This window comes from Procambarus clarkii, chromosome 33 (assembly GCF_040958095.1).
Source record: "Procambarus clarkii isolate CNS0578487 chromosome 33, FALCON_Pclarkii_2.0, whole genome shotgun sequence".
Classification (NCBI taxonomy): Eukaryota; Metazoa; Arthropoda; class Malacostraca; order Decapoda; family Cambaridae; genus Procambarus; species Procambarus clarkii.
Window position 1 is genome coordinate 17665101 of NC_091182.1, and position 19538 is coordinate 17684638.

Genomic DNA, 19538 nt, shown 5'->3' on the forward strand with positions numbered 1-19538 from the left:
GCCATTTGTTGGACCATTCACTCAGTCTGTCTAGGTCATCTTGTAGCCCCCTACTATGGTCCTCAGTTTCATTCATCCTAATAATGTTTGCATCATCGGTAAACATTGAGAGAAACGATTCTATACCCTCTGGGAGATTATTTACATATATCAGAAACAGTATAGGTCCAAGTACTGACCCCGGCGGGACTCCACTCGTAACATCTCGCCAATCTGAGACCTCACCCCTCACACTCACTCATTGTCTCCTGTTGCTTAGGTACTCCTTTATCCAATGGAGTACCTTCCCTTTCACTCCAGCCTGCATCTCCAGCTTTTTCACTAGCCTCTTGTGTTGCACTTTATCAAAGGCTTTCTGACAATCCAAAAATATGCAGTCTCCCCACCCTTCTCTGTCTTGCCTTATTTTTGTTGCCTGGTGATAGAATTCAAGTAACCTTGTGAGGCAGGACCTGCCATCCCTGAACCCATGTTGATGCTGTGTTACAAAGTTCTTTCGCTCAAGGTGCTCCACTAGCTTTCTTCGCATAATCTTCTCCATCAGCTTGCATAGTATGCAGGTTAGGGACACTGGCCTGTAATTCAGTGCCTCTTGTCTATCCCCTTTTTTGTATATCGGGACTACGTTAGCTGCTTTCCAAATTTCTGGCAATTCCCCTGTTGCCAGTGATTTGTTATACAGTATGAAGAGTGGTAGGCACAGTTCTTTTGCTCCTTCCTTTAGTATCCAAGGGGAGATTCCATCTGGGCCTATAGCCTTTGTCACATCCAACTCTAGTAAACACTTCCTTACTTCCCCGCTGGTAATCTCAAACTCTTCCAGTCGTTCCTGGTTAGCTATTCCCTCTCTTATCTCTGGGATTTCTCCTTGCTCTAAGGTGAACACCTCCTGGAATTTCTTATTCAGTTCCTCACACACTTCCTTGTCGTTTGAAGTGAATCCTTCTGCCCCTATCCTTAATTTCATAACCTGTTCCTTTAATGTCGTTTTTCTCCTGATGTGGCTATGCAGCAATTTAGGCTGAGTCTTTGCCTTGCTTGCGATGTCATTTTCGTATTGTCTTTCTGCCTCTCTTCTCATCCTGACATATTCATTTCTGGCATTCTGGTATCTTTCTTTGCTCTCCAGTGTCCTGTTATTCCTATAGTTTCTCCATGCCCTTTTACTTTGCTGCTTAGCTAGCCTACATCTCTGATTAAACCATGGGTTTCTCATCTTCATTTCACTGTTTTCCTTTTGGGCTGGGACAAACTTGTTTGCTGCGTCCTTGCACTTTTGCGTGATGTAGTCCATCATATCTTGGGCCGTCTTTTCCCTGAGCTCTGTTTCCCATGCTATATCTGTTAGAAATTTTCTTATCTCCTTATAGTTTCCTTTTCGGTATGCTAACCTTTTGATTTCGGTATCCCTCCTCGAGTTCAATAACCCTTCTTCAATCAGGTACTCAAACACCAATACACTGTGGTCGCTCTTTCCTACTGGGGCCACAAAACCGATTTCTCTTATGTCAGAGTCGTTCAGGGTGAAGACCAGGTTGAGTCTCGCTGGTTCGTCATTTCCTCTCATCCTTGTGGGTTCACTGACATGCTGGGTTAAAAAGTTCCTAGTCACCACCTCCAGTAGTTTGTCTCTCCACGTATCCTCTCCCCCATGCGGTTCCTTGTTCTCCCAGTCAATCCTTCCGTGATTGAAGTCCCCCATGATTAGCAGGTGGGATCTATTTCTACAGGCAGCAGTGGCTGCCCTCTCAATTATAGTGTTAACTGCCATGTTGTTGTTTTCGTACTCTTGACTGGGTCTTCTGTCATTTGGTGGAGGGTTATATATTACTGCTACTACTATTCTTGGTCCTCCCATTGTCATGGTGCCTGCTATGTAGTCTCTGAAACCCTCAATGCCTTGAATAGCTATCTCCTTAAAACTCCATTCCTCTCTCACGAGTAGGGCCACTCCGCCTCCTCCCCTACCTTCCTTCTCTTTCCTTATTACTGTGTAATAGAGTTTTGTTTCAGTGAGTCCGATTACATCTGGGTTCACTTCTTGGGCTTTTTCCCTTAGTTCACTTGCCTTGCTTGTGATCTCATCTATGTTCGAGTACATTGCCCTGAAACTGACTCTCTTCTACTTCTCCTCTGGGGGGGGGGGGGACCTGTGGGGTCTGGGGTGAGCGGGAGCTGGGAGGATCTGGTACGGGGAGACTGGTGGAGGAGGAACTGCTTGGGGGGGGTGGGGGGAGGGGGAGGGTAGGGTGGGTGGGTGAGAGGGGGAGGGTTGGGGGGTGGGTGAGAGGGGGAGGGTTGGGGGGTGAGAGGGGAAGGGTTGGGGGTGAGAGGGGGAGGGTTGAGAGGGGGGAGGTTTCGGGGGGGGGGTGAAAGGGGGAGGGTTGGGGGGATGGGGGAGAAGGGGGGGGTTTGGGGGGGCAGTAAAGGGGAGAGGGCTTGAGGGGCATGGGGGGAAGGGAAGGCTGAGGTGGGTGAGGAATAGGGGAGGATTTTGGCGAGTGGTGGAGAGGGGAAGGCTTAGGTGGGGTGGGGGAGAGTGGGGGACGGGGGAGAACGGAGGGCTTGTGGATGGGAGAGACAGGAGGGCATGTGGGAGAAGGGAGGGCTTGGGGGATGGGGGAGAAGGGAGGTCCTGGTGGGAAGGGTGAGTGGGAGGAGGGGGGTGAGTGGGAGGAGGGGGGGTGAGTGGGAGGAGGGGGTGGGTGGTGGGAGGGTGCCTTAGGTGGGTACTTAGTGGGAGGCTGACAGGGGTTGGGGCAGGTAGGGTGTGTGTGTGTGTGTGTGTGTGTGTGTGTGTGTGCGTGTGTGTGTGTGTGTGTGTGTGTGTGTGTGTGTGTGTGTGTGTGTGTGTGTGTGTGTGTGTGTGTGTGTGTGTGTGTGTGTGTGTGTGTGTGTGTGTGTGCGTTTGTGTGCATTTGTGTATTCACCTAGTTGTATTCACCTAGTTTTGCTTGCAGGGGTTGAGCTCTGATCTTTCGCTGTCAATCAATCAACTGTTACTGACGATTAAATTTTTTAACCCACCCACACACACACAGAAATAAGGGAAGTCAAAGTTGAAGCCCCCATAGGAATGAGTGACCACAGTGTACTGACTTTTGAGTACTTGGTGGAGGTAGGGATAACCTATCCAAGGATGGGATTGGAGGGAAAAAGGCTAAATTACCGAAGAGGAAAATATGACGAGATGAGTAACTTCCTCAGAGGAATACCATGGGAAACAGAACATAGAGACAAGAATGTGCAGGACATGATGGATTTTGTCACCCAGAAGTGCCAGGAAACTGCAGACCGGTTTATCCCCGTCCAAAAGGAGAAAAACGAAAAACAACAGAAAAACCCATGGTTCAACCAGGAATGCAATGTAGCGAAACAACTGAGTAAAACAACATGCAGAAACTACAGAAATAACGGAACACCGGAGAGTAGGGAGAGATACCAGAGGGCCAGAAATGAGTACCTCAGAGTGAGGACAGAAGCAGAGAGACAGTATGAAAATGACATAGCGAGTAAAGCCAAGACCAAGCCAAAGCTGCTCCACAGCCACATCAGGAGGAAAACAGCGGTGAAGGAACAAGTGATGAAACTGCGAAAAGGGGAGAACAGATACATAGAGAATGACAAGGTGTGTGAAGAACTCAACAAGAGATTCCAGGAGGTCATCACAATAGAACAAAGAGAAGCCCCTGCACTAAATGAGGAGGAGGCTGCAAAGCTACCAACCTTGGAGGAATTTGACCTCACCAGTGATGAGGTCAAAAGGTGACTGCTGGGGCTGGATGTGACAAAGGTTGTTGGGCCTGATAGAATCTCACCATGGATACTAAAGGAAGGTGCAGAAGCACTAAGTGTGCCACTCTCTATGGTGTATAACAGGTCACTGGAAACAGGAGACTTACCAGAAAGTTGGAAGACAGCTAACGTAGTCCCAATATACAAGAAGGGTGACAGGCAAGAGGCACTGAACTACAGGCCAGTTTCCCTAACGTGTATACCATGCAAGGTGATGGAGAAGATCATGAGGGAAAGGCTCGTAGAACACCTGGAGGGAAATAACTTTGTAACGCACCACCAACATTGGTTCAGGGATAGTAAATCGTGCCTCACAGGTTTAATAGAATTCTATGACCAGACAACAAAAAATTGGCAGGAAAGAGAAGAGTGGGCAGACTGCATTTTCCTTGACTGCCAGAAAGCCTTTGATACAGTACCCCATAAAAGGCTGTTAAAAAAGTTGGAGCAACAGGCAGGAGTAAAAGGGAAGGTGCTCCAGTGGATAAGGGAATACTTAAGCAACAGGAAACAGCGAGTAACGGTGAGGGGGGAGACATCAGAGTGTCGAAATGTCACCAGCGGAGTCCCACAGGGCTCAGTACTTGGACCCATCCTGTTTCTAATATATGTAAACGATCTTCCGGAGGGTATAGACTCATTCCTCTCAATGTTTGCTGATGATGCAAAAATTATAAGAAGAATCAAGACGGATGAAGATAGACAGAGACTACAGGATGACCTGGACAAACTGGAGGAATGATCTAGAAAATGGCTGCTAAAGTTCAACTCAGGAAAGTGTAAAGTAATGAAATTAGGCGAAGTGAGCAGAAGGCTGAACACAAGGTATCATCTGGGAGGTGAAATCCTGCAGGAGTCAAATAGAGAGAAAGATCTGGGGGTTGATATCACACCGAACCTGTCCCCAGAGGCCCACATCAAAAGAATATCATCAGCGGCATATGCTAGACTGGCCAACATAAGAACTGCCTTTAGAAACTTGTGTAAAAAAATGTTCAGGACCCTGTATACCACTTATGTAAAACTAATACTGGATTGTGCAGCTCCAGCCAGGAGTCCATACCTATTTAAACACAAGCCAAATATAGAGAAGATTCAGTGGTATGCCATCAGGCTCGTCCCGGAACTGAGAGGAATGAGCTACGAGGAAAGGCTAAAGGAGCTGAACCTCACATCCCTGGAAAACAAAAGAGTATGGGGAGACATGATAACCACCTACAAAATTCTCAGAGGAATTGACAGGGTGGACAAAGACAAACTCTTCAGCACGGGTGGGACACGAACAAGGGGACACAGGTGGAAACTTAGTACCCAGATGAGTCATAGAGACGTTAGAAAGAATTTGTTCAGAGTCAGAGTAGTTAATAAATGGAATGCACTAGGAAGTGATGTGGTGGAGGCTGACTCAATACAAAGTTTCTTATGTAGATATAATAGAGCTCAGTAGGCTCAGGAATCTGTACACAAGTTGATTGACAGTTGAGAGGCGGGACCAAAGAGCCAAAGCTCAACCCCCACAAGCACAATTAGGTGAGTACACGCTCAGGAAGCAGCCCGTAGCAGTTGTCTAACTCCCAGGTACCTATTTACTGCTAGGTAACAGGCGCGTCAGGGTGAAGGAAACTCTGCCCATTTGTTTTTCCCCAGCTGCCGGGATCGAACCCTAGATCCACGAGTCTAGTGGGCTGTCCACTCAGCCAGCGAGCCCCCGTGTGTGTGTGTGTGTGTGATAAAATAGTTAGTAACAGTTGATTGATTGACAGTTGAGAGGCTGGCCGAAGGAGCAGAGCTCATCCTCCGCAAGTACAATTAGGTGAATACAGCTAGCAATAATACTGGTAAATGTACAAGAATGTGGAGGAAGAAGAGGCGGCGGTCGTGGAGGCTGCGACCGGACATCTGACCCACCACAAAACCCTGAGGAATATGGACAAAATTAATTTCTGCTTCGATTTTGCCAATGGGCTGTGATGGATCACCAGGCGGAACTCCCGGCCACAGATGGGACTGTTTCTCGTCCACATTCTTACGCTCTCTTTCTCTATCTCATTACACTTCTCTCCTATTTCTATTCCTTCTAATTGCGAGTTTATATAATAAATAAATGCATTTAGATTATATATGTGTATGTATGTTAATGAAATAGTTTCCTTATGGTCTGGGAATTGCCACTAGCTGACGAGTCATACGGCCATCTTGGCTACCCGGTGTTGGATACAGACAATTGTCTCTTACGTCTTCTATACGTCTCTTACAGACGTATGTCTCTTACGTCTTCTATATGTCTCTAACGTCTTCTATATGTCTCTAACGTCTTCTATATGTCTCTTACAGACGTATGTCTCTTACGTCTCCTATACGTACGTCTCTAACAGAAAATCCGTAACAATTATGTCTTTAAGCTCGGTAATAAAATTAGGAACAAATACCTGTGCTCTTACACTATCTTTTAACTTAGATTTTAGATTTAATTTAGTTAATTTGAATATTATCGGAAAACGAGATGTATCAGAAGCACATACCGTAATTTCAAGATTATAAATTGAGAGCATCAGATGTTCCTGCTCGCTAAACTATCCAATTTCCTTGTTAGTTCGCGTGAATAAAATGATTGGTTTAAGTTATGAGAGTTAACCATTCTGGATAAGTCTGGTGAAGAAACATATTTGATGATTTAAGAAAATTTATATCAGTTTAAATAAACGTGAGTTAAACACACTTGGGCTTAAAGTTGCGTTGTGTACGTTGAAGAGGCCTGTCAGGTTATATTTGTTTCTCCTTCTTTGGTTTTCTTTATAAACAAAATTCCCCCCTTCCCCTCCCCCCCATGTTCTTAGTTGTAATGTTTTCTAGTTGCCTTGTTCCTCCTCAGTTCAGCCTTGGTCTCTGACAGGATGGGTTATTCTCCAGGTATTTCCCGTTTATTTGTTTTGTGTTTTGTTTAATGCAATTTTGTCTTGCTTTGTTTCGTTAAATGTCAGAGAGGTTATATATATATGTATAGGTTTTTAATGTGTGTGTATGTGTTGAAAGTCTGATTATTCTTGCATGCATATTCTTACTGGGAATTTTGAGGAGTCTTTAATTCATACTCGTTTTACCTGGGTGGGGAGGGTGGAGTTATGTATATATTGAAGAGTAGTACTGACCATCCTACCCAACCCCCTTAAGTCAGTATGGAACTGTAGAGAGAATAAATAATATATATTTACACCCGTGTAACCTACCCGCCAACAGGTTGGTGGGTATAAATAAGGTTATAATTTTTTTTTTTTTTTTTTTTTAAGTTTGATCAGCAGAGCCTGTCGATTGTCCTTGAAGTCGTATTTCTTTTCAGTATGTATATAATTTAAAGTTTTTCTAAATGCGTAGAGGCGGTGTGACCATAACGTCAAAAATATAAGTAAGGGCTGTAGATGAAAAAACTGAGGGGGTGACGGAAACAGGTCTAGAGTGGTGGCGGCCGCGCCTGGCCACCAGTTGATATATTTGGTCAGGTTGTCGACAACCGCTGTTAAACTCGACCGACGCACTGCTCACTAAAACCACCTTATACCCAGCAGTTTACAGGGGGGGGGGGAGTATTTGTATATACTCTTCAATATATACAAACCTATACCGGCAAGATCGGCAAAAGTTTGTTGGGTGTCCTGTCTATAATTGTGGCTCCATGGTGGGTGTGGGGGCACATTCGTGAATGACTTTTTTTCCTCTTTTTCATGGCAGATAAGGTTTCCCTTGTATCTTCTCAGACTCGTGGGGTGGGCGACCAAGCCTCGGAGTCAAGCTGTTGGAAGACCAGGCCCTATAACCTCTGCTGCATTGTTCTCCGACCTCCTGACTACTCCCCTCCCTCCCTCCCTCTTGAGTAGGGTATAGTTCCCAGCCCCCAGTGGTGACCACCTCGTCCTCTGGCACGGCTCCATCTCTCATTGTGACTACTGCGCTTCTCTCTTGGGGGGGGGGGGGGGGGGGTTCTCAACGCCGTCGCCGACACGGCCGCACTCGTAAGATTCCTTCCTGTAATAATACTTGAAACGCCTTATTTGGTCCCGCTATGTGGGCTAAATACTTTATCTAGAGCATCTGGATTTTACTCCCCCTGACCATTTCTCCCTCCATAAAAACCTTGTTGATTCGGATGCCTGTTACTTTTAACTCCACCAATTACGGTATGCGTGTCGTCGCTGCTCCTTCTCGGAATGCAGCTAATCCCTTGGCTTTGTCCTGCATCGGAGAGACCCCTGTTCGGGTCTCTAAAAACGCTCGGTTAAATGCCAGTGTTGGCACTGTTCTCCTCCCACACAATGTTGCAACTGGTGTTTGGGACCTGAAAGATTGCCATGAGGATATTAGACATATCCTCGAAGCCCAAGGCTATTCTGTCCTCCAGGTGGACACTTTTACTCTACCCCCTCGTGGTCGTGTAAACGTGTCCCTCCGCCATCTATTATCCTTGCTGGTGCCAGATGCTCAGTTCAAGAGTACATTCCCTCTACTAGCCTTTGCAATAAGTGTTGGAAGTTCCGGCGAGGTGTCCTCAAATGCACAAGTACTGTGTCTGTTCCATGTGTGGGGATGTCATTCTAAGTAAGAGTGCACTTCTCTCCAGGCTCGCTGCCTCAATTGCGGTGAGACCCACCCTACCTTCTCATGCTCGTGTATACACTACAAACTCCAGGAAGCCATCCTCAACTTGAAGCACCGTGATGTTTTTTTTTTTTTTTTTTTTCTGAAGAAACGCAAAGTTCATCGTCTCGCCCCTTTCGCGGGTGTATCCTGTGCTCGCGTGTTGCGTTCTACCTCTCCTCATACTTCCCACCTTCCCCAGTCTCGACCGTTTCCAGGCCTTAAACCCGACCACACCCACCACCTCCTTCCCTATTCCTTTGCCTTCTTACCTGGAAGGTCTCCCTTCTGGTTCTCCATCTGGGGGTTCCTACCCTTTCCTACCCAGTCCACCATCTCTTTTGTCTTCTTCCCAATCTCCCCTCACGTTCTTACCCCCCCCCCCCCCTGTCTCTTGACCCTCCACGCCACCTGTCTGTCCAGGCTGATATCCATAATCCTCCCAGCAATCTTCGTGTTCGCTCTCGTTCCTGTTCTCCTGCTGAGACCATGGAGTCTGTCGCCCGGTACGTTGTTACTGGAACGCCGGTCTCTTGGTCAGAAATGTAAGCCTGGCTCCTCTCCAGTAGGTAAGAAGTCGCCTCCCTCTGACTGTCACTACGTCTCCTCCCATTTCAGTGGTCGGACCCCCTGTCCCAAATATTTAGGTTTCTTTCGACCCCCGATTCCCTCTCGGTTGCTGCCCTTGTTGAGGTGCACTCCCCGATTTCTGGGCCCCCCCCCCTCGTCCATTTGTCCTTGCCTGCCTCTCTAGGTTCTCTCTTCCTCCAGATCTCATCAGTCCGCCTATGGTTCAATCCCTCTCGCTCCCTTCCCTCTATCCGTAAGTTTACCCATGGCCCCCTAACCCAGATTTTGCTGATCCTGACTCTGAAATTCTTTAATAAACTGTGTTCTTTACCTTTATTTCTTGTTCTGTTACTGTCCTTTCTCTTTGATAATGTCTTCTTCAGTGGAATACTCGTGGATTTTATGCGAACTTCCATGAACTCCCACTTTTAATTAGTTTTCACCACATTGTGTTTGTCTCCAGGAACCAATGCTTGGTGCTCGTCCTGGTCACTTGCGTGGTTATTCCTTTGTACCCCCCCAGCTCTTGCTGGGACCCATAAGTCTACTGCTCTCTTAATTCGTTCTGATATTCCCTTCGTCCTCCTATTTCTTCCATCACCTATCCATTGTTCTGCTGCCTGTGTTTGTGTGTAAACAGTAGTCTGTTCCATGTCTTCCCCCCCCCCCCCAAAAAAAAAGTCTTCCTTTCCTGATCTTAAACATCACCTGGACTCCTTGCCAGAGCAGGTGCTCCTTTTGGGTGATTTAAACTGTCGACATTGCCTCTGGGGTGATATTCTGACAAACACCCGAGGTCGTCTTCTCGAACAGTTCGTTCTTGCTTCTTCTCTTCTGAATTCTGGTGAGCCCACTAGTGTGGAATCTCTAACTCGCACCCTTTCCTTTCTCGGTCTTTCTCTCTGCACCTTGTCCCTTTACTTAGGTTTCATGTGGCACGTTCTTGATGACCTCCATAACAGTGATCACTTCCGCATTCCTAGTTTCCTTTTTCTTTCCACCCTCGCGTGTCCTTCCCTTGGTGGCAGTTTGCCAAGGCAAACAGAAAGCTATTCTTTCCGTACAATTATCTCTGACCTCTCTTCTCTACCTCTTTCTCGCGCCCTACTTCTTTATGACAGTCTTCAACGCTGCCCTCTGGTCTATTCCTCGCTTTTCCTCCTGTGGCGCATGGAAATGCGTTCCCTGGTGGAATGCGGACTGTGCTCAGGCTGTCCACTCTAAGCGTGCAGCCTGGAAGAAACGCCGCCGCCTGCAGACGGCAGATTCTTTTTTGTTTCGGACGGAAAGTGCTGTGGCCTGTAGGAACATCCGTACAGCTAAACGTGAGTTGGAAATGTTTCCACCATTACGTCCAATACTCTTGTGCTGCAGATCTGAAAGAAAATCTGCAAGATTGCAGGAAAGTTCGTTCCAGATGTCAAGCCGGTTCTCCACCTCCGTAGAACTCTTCTGGCGGATCCAGTGAAGTTCGTGACCGAACTGGGTTCCCAGTTTTCTTCTGTTGGCTCTGGTTCTCATCTTCGTCGATGCTTCCTTCTTCGTATGCCTGTTCTTGAATCTTGTCTTTTAGATTTCCACACTCGTCTCCACCTTTCCTATAACGATCCTTTCTTTTCTGAACTTCAGTCTGCCCAGGCCTTCTGTGAATTTACAGCAGCGGGCTCGGATGACGTTCATAGATGCTTCACCATCTCCCTCCATGCATGTCTAGGTATTTAGTCTGTATAACCAGGTCTGGGAGTCATCGTCCGTCCCTGAGGACTGGCTCGATGCCGTTGTACTCCCTATTCGGAAACCAGGGTCTCTCGGTACGATCCTTAAGGACTTCCGCTCTACTGCTCTCAAGAGTTATTTGAAAGCTCTTTGAGCGTATGGTAAATGTCCGTCTGATGTTATTCCTAGAACATCACCAACTCTCTCCTACTCAATTTGGTTTTCGCTAGTACCGCAGTACGACTGATGTCCTGGTAAACTTGGTCTATTTTCGTACTGCTTTTGCTGCGAAGAGCTCCGTTGTTGCTGTCCTTTTTGACCTGGAAAAGGCTTATGAAACGAATTGGAGATACCATATTCAGTCCCAACTTCGTTATTTTGGTCTTTGCCATGGTAATATTCCCCCTCGTCCTTCAAAGCTTTCTCTTGTATCTTTAGTCAGGCTTGGTACCACTCTATCTGCATCTTTTCGGCAGTATGAAGGTGTGCCCCAACGTAGTATTATGAGTACTACACTTTTTCTGGTTGCCCTAAATGGTCTTCTTTCCTCCCTTCCTTCTGGCGTCTTCTCCACCCTTTGTTGCCGATCTTACTCTTTGCTGTCGGGGTAGTGTTTCGCCTCTTTCAACATCGACTGCAACTTGCGATTGATGCCGTGTCATCTTGGGCCACCAATCATGGCTTAAAGTTCTCAACTACTAAAACTTGTGCCATAACTTTTACTCGGAAGTGGGGTCGTTCTTCGTCCCTCTGTCACTTAATGTCATCTACTAGAGTACAAAAAATACACGAAGCTTTTGGGGTTATTCTTTGACACTCGTTTATCTTGGTCGCCCCATGTCTCTTACCTCTGTGATGAATGCTCTAAGGCCTTTAACCTACTTGGTTTTGTCCCATACTTCTTGGGAAGCGAATAGGCGCGCACACTTCTATTTGCATTCCTCTCTCGTCCTATCTATACCCGATTATGGTTGCCCTGCATACTCTTCTGCTTCTACTTTTCGCCATCTTGATCCTTTGCACTATACTGGGTTGCGCCTCAGCTCTGGTGCTTTTCGTTAAATGCCTACCCTCGGCTTGTACGCTGACACTGGCTTTCTCTCTCCAGGACCACCGTGTTCGTGAAAGTCTTCGCTATCTTGCACGATCCTTACAGCATCTTCACTCTCGCCTCTCTTGCTTTTACCTTTACCCCCACCTGTAGTACCTCTTTACCACCTTCCTCTTTCTGTTCATTTGTCTCGCATAAAAGATACTCTTTCGGTTCGTATTACCAATGTTTCTCCTCGTATTACCAATGTTTCTCCTCGTATTGTTCCATCCCTGCCCCCATGGAGGGTCCCGCTTCGCAAATTTTGTACTTCTGACCAACATCACTAAAGCTTTTACCCCTCCTACAGTTCTGAAATGCCTCTTCCTTGGGCACTTTTCTTATTCCCACTCCGTTCCCATCTTCACCGATGGGTCTAAGTCTGCTGACGGTGTGGGATACTGTTGTTTTTCCTGACCACACTTTGTATGTGTCGCCTTCCTCTGGAGGCTAGCATCTTCACAGCAGAACTTTATGCTCTTCGTCTCCTGCTTTCCCGGTCTCAATCCTCCTTTGTAGTGGTAGTCGACTCTCAGAGTGCCCTAATGTCTTTAGGGTTCTTTAACCCGGTCCACCCGGTGGTCAGATTTTCAACATTGGCTGTTTCTTATCTCCAGTAAATTTAAATCGGTTGTGTTTTGCGGAGTTCCCAGCCATGTTGGTGTCTTTAAATGAGCGTGCAGATGCTGCAGTTAAGGAAGCTATCCACATTTGTCCCATCTCCCGTTAAGGTATTCCTGATTCAGACTTTTACCCAGTTATTCATGCCTCCATCCTTGCCCACTGGCAGAGTTGTTGGTTTTCAGTTATTGATAACAAACTGCGTACTCTAAAGTCGTGGCCTTCCGCCTGCGACTGTAACTGGCGATGGGAAACGGCTCTGGCAAGGTTACCCATTTAACTTGCGCTCACTTAAGAGCGCTGCCTGCCTCCTTAGTGTCCAAATTGCATTGTCCCTCTTTCGGTCGTGCATATCCTTGTTGAATGTCCTGACTTCCAGGACAACCATGTCTTGTATTCCGACCTTCCCCCATGGTTGCTTGTCCCTTGATAGAAATCTTAGTGACTGTTACTTTTGATTTCGTTCGCCTTATGCGTTTGTTCTCGTATTGCATCTTTGGTGATATTTAGTGCCCTCTGATTATCCTGCACATATGATGGTGCTACATAGCCTTCCTAGTTTGGTGCCTTCTATTGATAATTACTTGATTTTAATTTTCCGCTGACTATCGGATAATTTTATATTTTGAACTAGTAGCACTTGGAAAAATTTGTGGGATTTAGTTTACCCCAAAATACAAATTATTCACTAGTATACATTAAATACTTGAATCCCTCCCTCCGAGCCTGGTATCAGTAACTTGCTGAAGACGAAACGGTAGCCAAAAGCCATTATAGTTGGGGTTTTGTTAAAGTTAAGTACTACATCTTCTTGCTACCCATCCAGTCAGTACTAGAGTACTTTTCCGTGCACCACTACTAACGGTCGCCCCCGCCTCTCCACCCCCCCCCCCCCCTTCCCCCCAGCCATGTTACCTACCAAATGTGTGGGGTTCCTCCTCCACCCCACAAACACCGACTAGAGACCACCCTGAGTGTAACCACCCATTGCATTGTTTGAGGGATAGTGCTTTCAGGCATTAAGATGGATCACGAATGGGAGGAAGGGTCGCGGTGAGGTGTTATATTGATACTTGTCGTGGCTGGAGGTATTAGTAGACTGGAGGGAGAAGGGGAGGTAAATCTTGGTGGAAGCTGTTAAGTCACTGTTTAAGATTGTGTGAACCTCGCAGACATCTTAAAGTGTCATGGTATACTTCGCCCATGTGTTTTACCCATCTATACCTTTTAAAAACGCTCTAATTTGAACCATCCACACTCCCTCTGGCTGTTGAAGGTGACGATATTAATCATACCAAAGACTTTATAAAATTAGAGCTATTCAGGGCCTTACCTCGGTGCCGAGGTAACTGAGGAAAGGAGGATAGTCACAAATCGGTGACAGTACGCTGGTACAACATGATTGCAGCTGGCATTGCCAGTCATTATGAACGAAGAGTTGTGGCCGTGGGAGATAATCCGTAATAGCGAGAATCGGTCTAGGATTGAAATATCCAGAGATTCGGAATGAAAACAGTTGAGCAGTTTAGTTGCAGCATCTGGAGTGACGGACACCGCCTTGACCACTATCTACGAGACTGTGGATATTTTATATACTAAAAATTTGGAGAATAATAAACCCTACATTGTTGAGTTGTTAGAACATTATTTGACAAATATAGATGCGGTTCTAAACTCCCCATTTAGCACTTGCAAGACTTGGGGGGGGGGGGGGGGGGGGAGGGGAATTAAAAGGTTGACAAATGTTAATTTTTCGTCGTCGTCTCCACCACCACTTGACCATAAAGTCTCGGCTGAATCTGGGTAAGTGTTAAGATGAACAACCCAGCGGGTGCTTTTTCCTTAAGGCAGAAGGGTGGGGGGGGGGGGCTTCTAAATGCTACTATGATGGTATATCCACTCGCAGGACAAGTGGTGCTGCCTAATAAACTCCCTCGTGGCAAAATTAGTCTGAGTGGACAGTTCTCACAACAGCATTGTTTTCGGAGGAACTGGAACAATCACTTTTGTCTATTGCTCGCTCCTGGATCTTTTCCCCAAAGACTTCTTGGTGGCACGTTAATAGTACGTATTTGAGTGGGTTTAAGCTTGTTAATCCCTGCCGCTCCCCCTTTCTGGCCCTGGAAGGATGAACCCCTCTAAGTATTCTGAAGGCCGTAAACGGTGTTAAACTTCTAAAACACCGTACGTCCACAGAAGTGAAATACGTCGAAGTATATTTGTCACTTGTGTTTTTGAGTTTGGCTCTTGGGGGGGGGGGGGGGGGGCAAGGGCTCCAGATGGCAAAGAAAATGCATTAAATGAATACTAGTTAGATTTCAAACTTCTGACCTCGTTGTATATGAAAAGGGTTTCATCTGGCCAGTCTCGGCATCATAGCATAAATAAGGAGAAAACAAATAGTGAAGGTGTCAAAATTATTCCAAAATGGTAAAATGATTATCAAAAAAGTGAAAACTGAAATCAAATTTGACTGCTATCACAATAGCATACATTAAAAATTGTTCTATTCAAAAAAGTTAATAAAAAATTTAGTTTTCAATATTTTTTAATCAGACAATTTGCATGAAACTTACTTTACATAGTTTCTCTACAATCCCATGTAAGCGTTTTTTCTTAGTTCATTTATTGATTTTATAATGGCAATAAACGTCACATATTTGATTTTTTTTTAGGGGGAACTTTGAATATATATATTAGGGAAAACTAAAGAATTTCTGGAAACTCCTTAACTCCGGATCCTTTATATGCTAATGTGTCGGAAAAGTGTTATAGAATGATTATATCTGAGAGGTGTTTGTTTATTGACACTTGAAAATGTGTAAAATTCGTTGGAAAAAAATACAATTACGCTGCAGTACTTAAACTTGGAACAATTGCATCCCTTTTCATATACTAGTCAAAAAATTGGTTGACATTGAACAACTTTTAAGAAACCATGCCCCCTTAACAACCGCCAGAGGGATATTATAGCCACTGTAGCACCTTGTTTTAATAATAAATTTAGGTGGGACTAAATGGCAGATGCTGCCAACTATAATAATTGATGGTAGGTGGATCTTTACTCTTAACCTTGGATTCAATAAATTGTCTAGTGTAACCAAGGCTTCTGTAACTATTTATACACTGCAGATGAGAGGCAGGAACAGAATAAAAGCTCGACCCACTGCAAGCACAAATAGGAGAGTACTATGGTGTTACACCAACTTGGCAAACCTTGCTAGATTATCTGATGCGGTTGCAGCACAATTCTTAATGCACTAGTGTGCAAACTGAATGTGTTAGCAGGGAGTGGGAAATATACTTAATGCTTAGCAATAAAGGTGACTCCCCATCATGGTTCATTGTCAATGAAGTAAAGATTTGAATGGTTATCTTCAGAGGTTATCTAGAGATGATTTCCGGGCTTTAGTGTCCCCGTGGCCCGGTCCTCGACCAGGCCTCCAACCCCAGGAAGCAGCCCGTGACAGCTGACTAACTCCCAGGAACCTATTTACTGCTAGGTAACAGGGGCATTCAGGGTGAAAGAAACTTTGCCCATCTGTTTCTGCCTCGTGCGGGAATCGAACCTGTGCCACAGAATTAAGAGACCTGCGCGCTATCCACCAGGCTACGAGGCCCCTTGGTGAATAATTTGTGAGCAAATAATTGAAAATTCTTGTATGAATAAAGGCAGAGTAGACCGAAAGTGGTAATAAAAGATGGCAGTTTTCTAGTAAAAAACCTAAATAATAATAATAACAAATATTGAAGTGTTGACTTAAAGTTGGTCTTAACTGCCTGGGAAATGCTATTTTTAGTTCGGCGTTTCTAATTATTAACTCATGGTTTCTTGCATTGTTTTAATGATGCAGCACCTTAATAGGTGCTAGGACAGAGAACCACATCATAAAGTGGTTGTAACAAAGCTGTGCATTAGTCATTAACGTTAGCTTCTCCACAGATTACGCAGTCAGCAGCACTGCTGCAGGATTAAATGCCAGCCCTGCTGCCCTGCCCGGAGGTGGGTCTGCTAGAAGAGCACGCACGGTCTACACTTCAGCTCAGCTTGTCGAACTTGAGAATGAGTTCCACTTCAAAAGTTACCCGTCTCGGGTAAGGCGGATAAAAATTGCGGCGTCGCTCAGCCTGTCTGAACGGCAGATCACGGTATGGTTTCAGAACCGTCGGATGAAGTATAAGAAGCAGAAATCCGAGGGAATATTCGACAAGAGCCCCAGTTCACCGTGTGCATCACCTGCTGTGTCTATGCCAACAGCATCCCCTTCAAGCGAAGTAAACGCCTTCTCTCCAGCCAACCAGTTTCACTGCGGGGGTCATCAGCAGTCGTCACACGGGTCGGGAGTGTCCAGTCCTCAGCACCTACAAGAAGCTCTTCACTACTTCCCTAGCAATTACAGTGGGCCCAATCAGTACAACAGATCCGGTATGGTCGCCTCAATGACGGGACACCATGGACCCACGCCCCACTACATGGCGCCCACTAACTTCTCTCCTGCCGTCAGCATGCACGACATGCAATTGATGGGACAAGATCATTATGGGTATCAATACAACCTGCACATGCCATGCCCACCGCCCCTACAAGAGTCCCCACCCTACCCTCTGTTGCATATACCCTCAGTCGCAACAGATTGGACAAATGAGTTACGACAAGAGGAAAGAGACACTAACCAGCCTGTAGACTATCTCTAGTTCATCTATGGGTAGTTTGGCTGTCTTTCACTCTTTCCCCCCCCCCCCTCACGCCAAAGGACAATTATTTATCGCTGACGCGGCATGGGCAGTAAAGATAGCTAGTGGCGTGTATCTTTATTAATCTCTAAAGACGTCGAAGATGCTAGAATGTTTACATAGTGCTGAAGGCTGAAATTCCACACAACTGTTGTTAGCCGTGAACGTGGAACGTCAGTGGCCACCCACCACAATATATCTGGTAACATTCTTTCCACACTCTCCCACCCCCATCCCCCAGGATGGGGCAAGTATAGGTTTGGTTATCCTTTAGGGGAGTGATGGGGGGGGGGTGGAACTAAAGAATAAATTTAGACATTTGTAAAGATGGTATAAAGTAGACTCTCTTAATTAAACTTAAGAGTAATCATAGTTACCTAGCATGTAAGAAAATGTATTTGGTTAGTAGTATTAAATATGAAACCTTAGCAATGGCTTAACTAAGTGTGACTATCACTATAATTTTATTTAGTGTCATTTTTCAGTAACATTTTAGAGCGAGATTTCATTGAGGTTTATTGAGGTAAATGCCCTAAATGGGATGTGGCAGCTCAAGCTAGTCTCGCCCAGTTCTTTAATTTTGTTTATCGTGGGTTTATTTACGGAACCCCCCTCCCAATCCGGCCCATTGGCGCTGTGAGGGGGCTTGGTGGTCGGCTGATGGAGGGTGATGCGTCATGGGACGGTCCTGTGTCTTTTTTTTTTTTTTTTTTTTTTTTTTTTTTTTTTTACCTAGTGCTCCTGCTGCTGTCTTCTCCAATTGTGCCAGATTGCTTTTCCTTTTCCTTATGTTAAGTTTTTCTCACCCTCTTCTATCTGCTTGTCGTTTCCCGCTGACCTTTTTGCTTGCTTTAGTTGTTCTTTCGGACTTCCTCTATTTTGATGCCTGGGTGCTCGAGGAGGCATACTCTTGCATCCAAAGAACTGTAGTACCCAACTTAGAGAGCGAGGAGAACCTTTTTTTGTCAATCCTCCTTTCGTCACTGAACCCGATCTTGACGGACTGATGGTTCTTAAGGTGGCGAAGGTGGAGCATATACTCATGACGCACCCCTGACATGATCGGCGATAGCTTCTTGTTGGGTGTCCTGCCTCTAATTTTGGCTCCATGGATGGTATGGGGGCACGTTCATGAAAATGTTTTTCCTTTCGTACCTATGTCGCATTCTGTTCCTCTTTTACCTTCTCAGCCTCGTGGGGTGGGCGACCCAGCCCCCCCCCCCCGAGTTGGACCGTGTTGGAAGACCATGCTCTGTAGCCCCCGCTGCATTGGGCCCCCGACCTTGCTCCTCCTTTGACCTCTGATTACTTCTCTTGGCTCCCCTCCCTCCTCTGTGGTTGGGTCGAGCCCAAGCCCCCAGTGGTGGCCACCTCGTCCCCTGGCACGGCTTCGTTTCTAGTTTGTGACTACTGTGCCTTTTAACCCCCTCTCTGGGAGTTCTAAACGCCGCCCTCGACACGGCCGCACTCGCTCGATTTCTTCCCGTACTAATGTGTATCAGGCCTTGTTAGGTCCTGCTTCGTGGGCCAACTACTTTGATCTCCTCCTTCTTGATTCTGCGCCTCGTGACGATTTCTCTTCATAGACACCTTGTTGATTCTGTAGGTGCCTCTTACTTTCCACCCCACCCGTCTCGGTGCAAGTGTCGTTGCTGCTCCTTCTCAGGATGCAGCTTCCCGCTTGGCTGCTTTGTCCTGCCTTGGCAAGACCCCTGCTAGTCTCTAAGAATGCTCGGTTGAATGCCAGTATTGGCACTATTCTCCTCCCACCCCATGTTGCTACCGTTGTTCGGAATTGTTAGGACTGCCACTAAGATATTCGTCAAATCCTCGATGCCCAGGGCCATTCAGTCCTCCAGGTAGATTCGTTTACTCGTCCCCCTCTCGTGGCCGACGCCGTCCTACCATCAAACCTTTGATGGTGGGACCCTTCACCCTGTCATACTTGCTGGTGCCAGGTGCTCCGTCCAGGAGTACATTCCCTCTCCTCGGTTCTGTAATAAGTACAGGAGGTTTGGGAATGGTGCCCTCCGCTGCTCTGGAACCGTCTCGTTGACCTTCGTCCCTACACAAAGGACAAAGTCGGAGTGCACTTCTCCCCAGGCTCGCTGCCTCAATTGTGGTGAGGCCCACCCTACTTTCTCCCGTGCTTGTGTACATCACAAGCTTGAGGCAGCCATCCTCAACTTGAAGCACCGGGAGCGATTATCTTTTCATAAGGCGAGACGCCAGGTTTGCTGGCTACCGCCTTATGCTAGCGTCTCTTATGCTCACGTGTTGCGCTCCTCCTCTCCTCGTCCTTCCCACCTTCTTAAAACTCAAAACTGCTTCCAGGCCTTGGACCCTGATACACCCACCACCCCCCTCTGTTCCTTTGAGTTCT

At 46.4% G+C, this 19538-nt stretch overlaps 1 protein-coding gene across 1 annotated transcript; it reads left to right on the top strand.

Moving 5' to 3' along the window:
- The first annotated feature begins 6671 nt into the window (after positions 1 to 6671).
- Positions 6672 to 17591, top strand: LOC138370865 (homeobox protein Hox-A3-like). Its single transcript, XM_069335475.1, has 2 exons — positions 6672 to 6705; positions 16365 to 17591. The coding sequence occupies exons 1-2, from the start codon at positions 6690 to 6692 to the stop codon at positions 17114 to 17116; spliced, it is 768 nt and encodes a 255-aa protein (XP_069191576.1). The 5' UTR covers positions 6672 to 6689; the 3' UTR covers positions 17117 to 17591.
- Positions 17592 to 19538: the final 1947 nt, after the last annotated feature.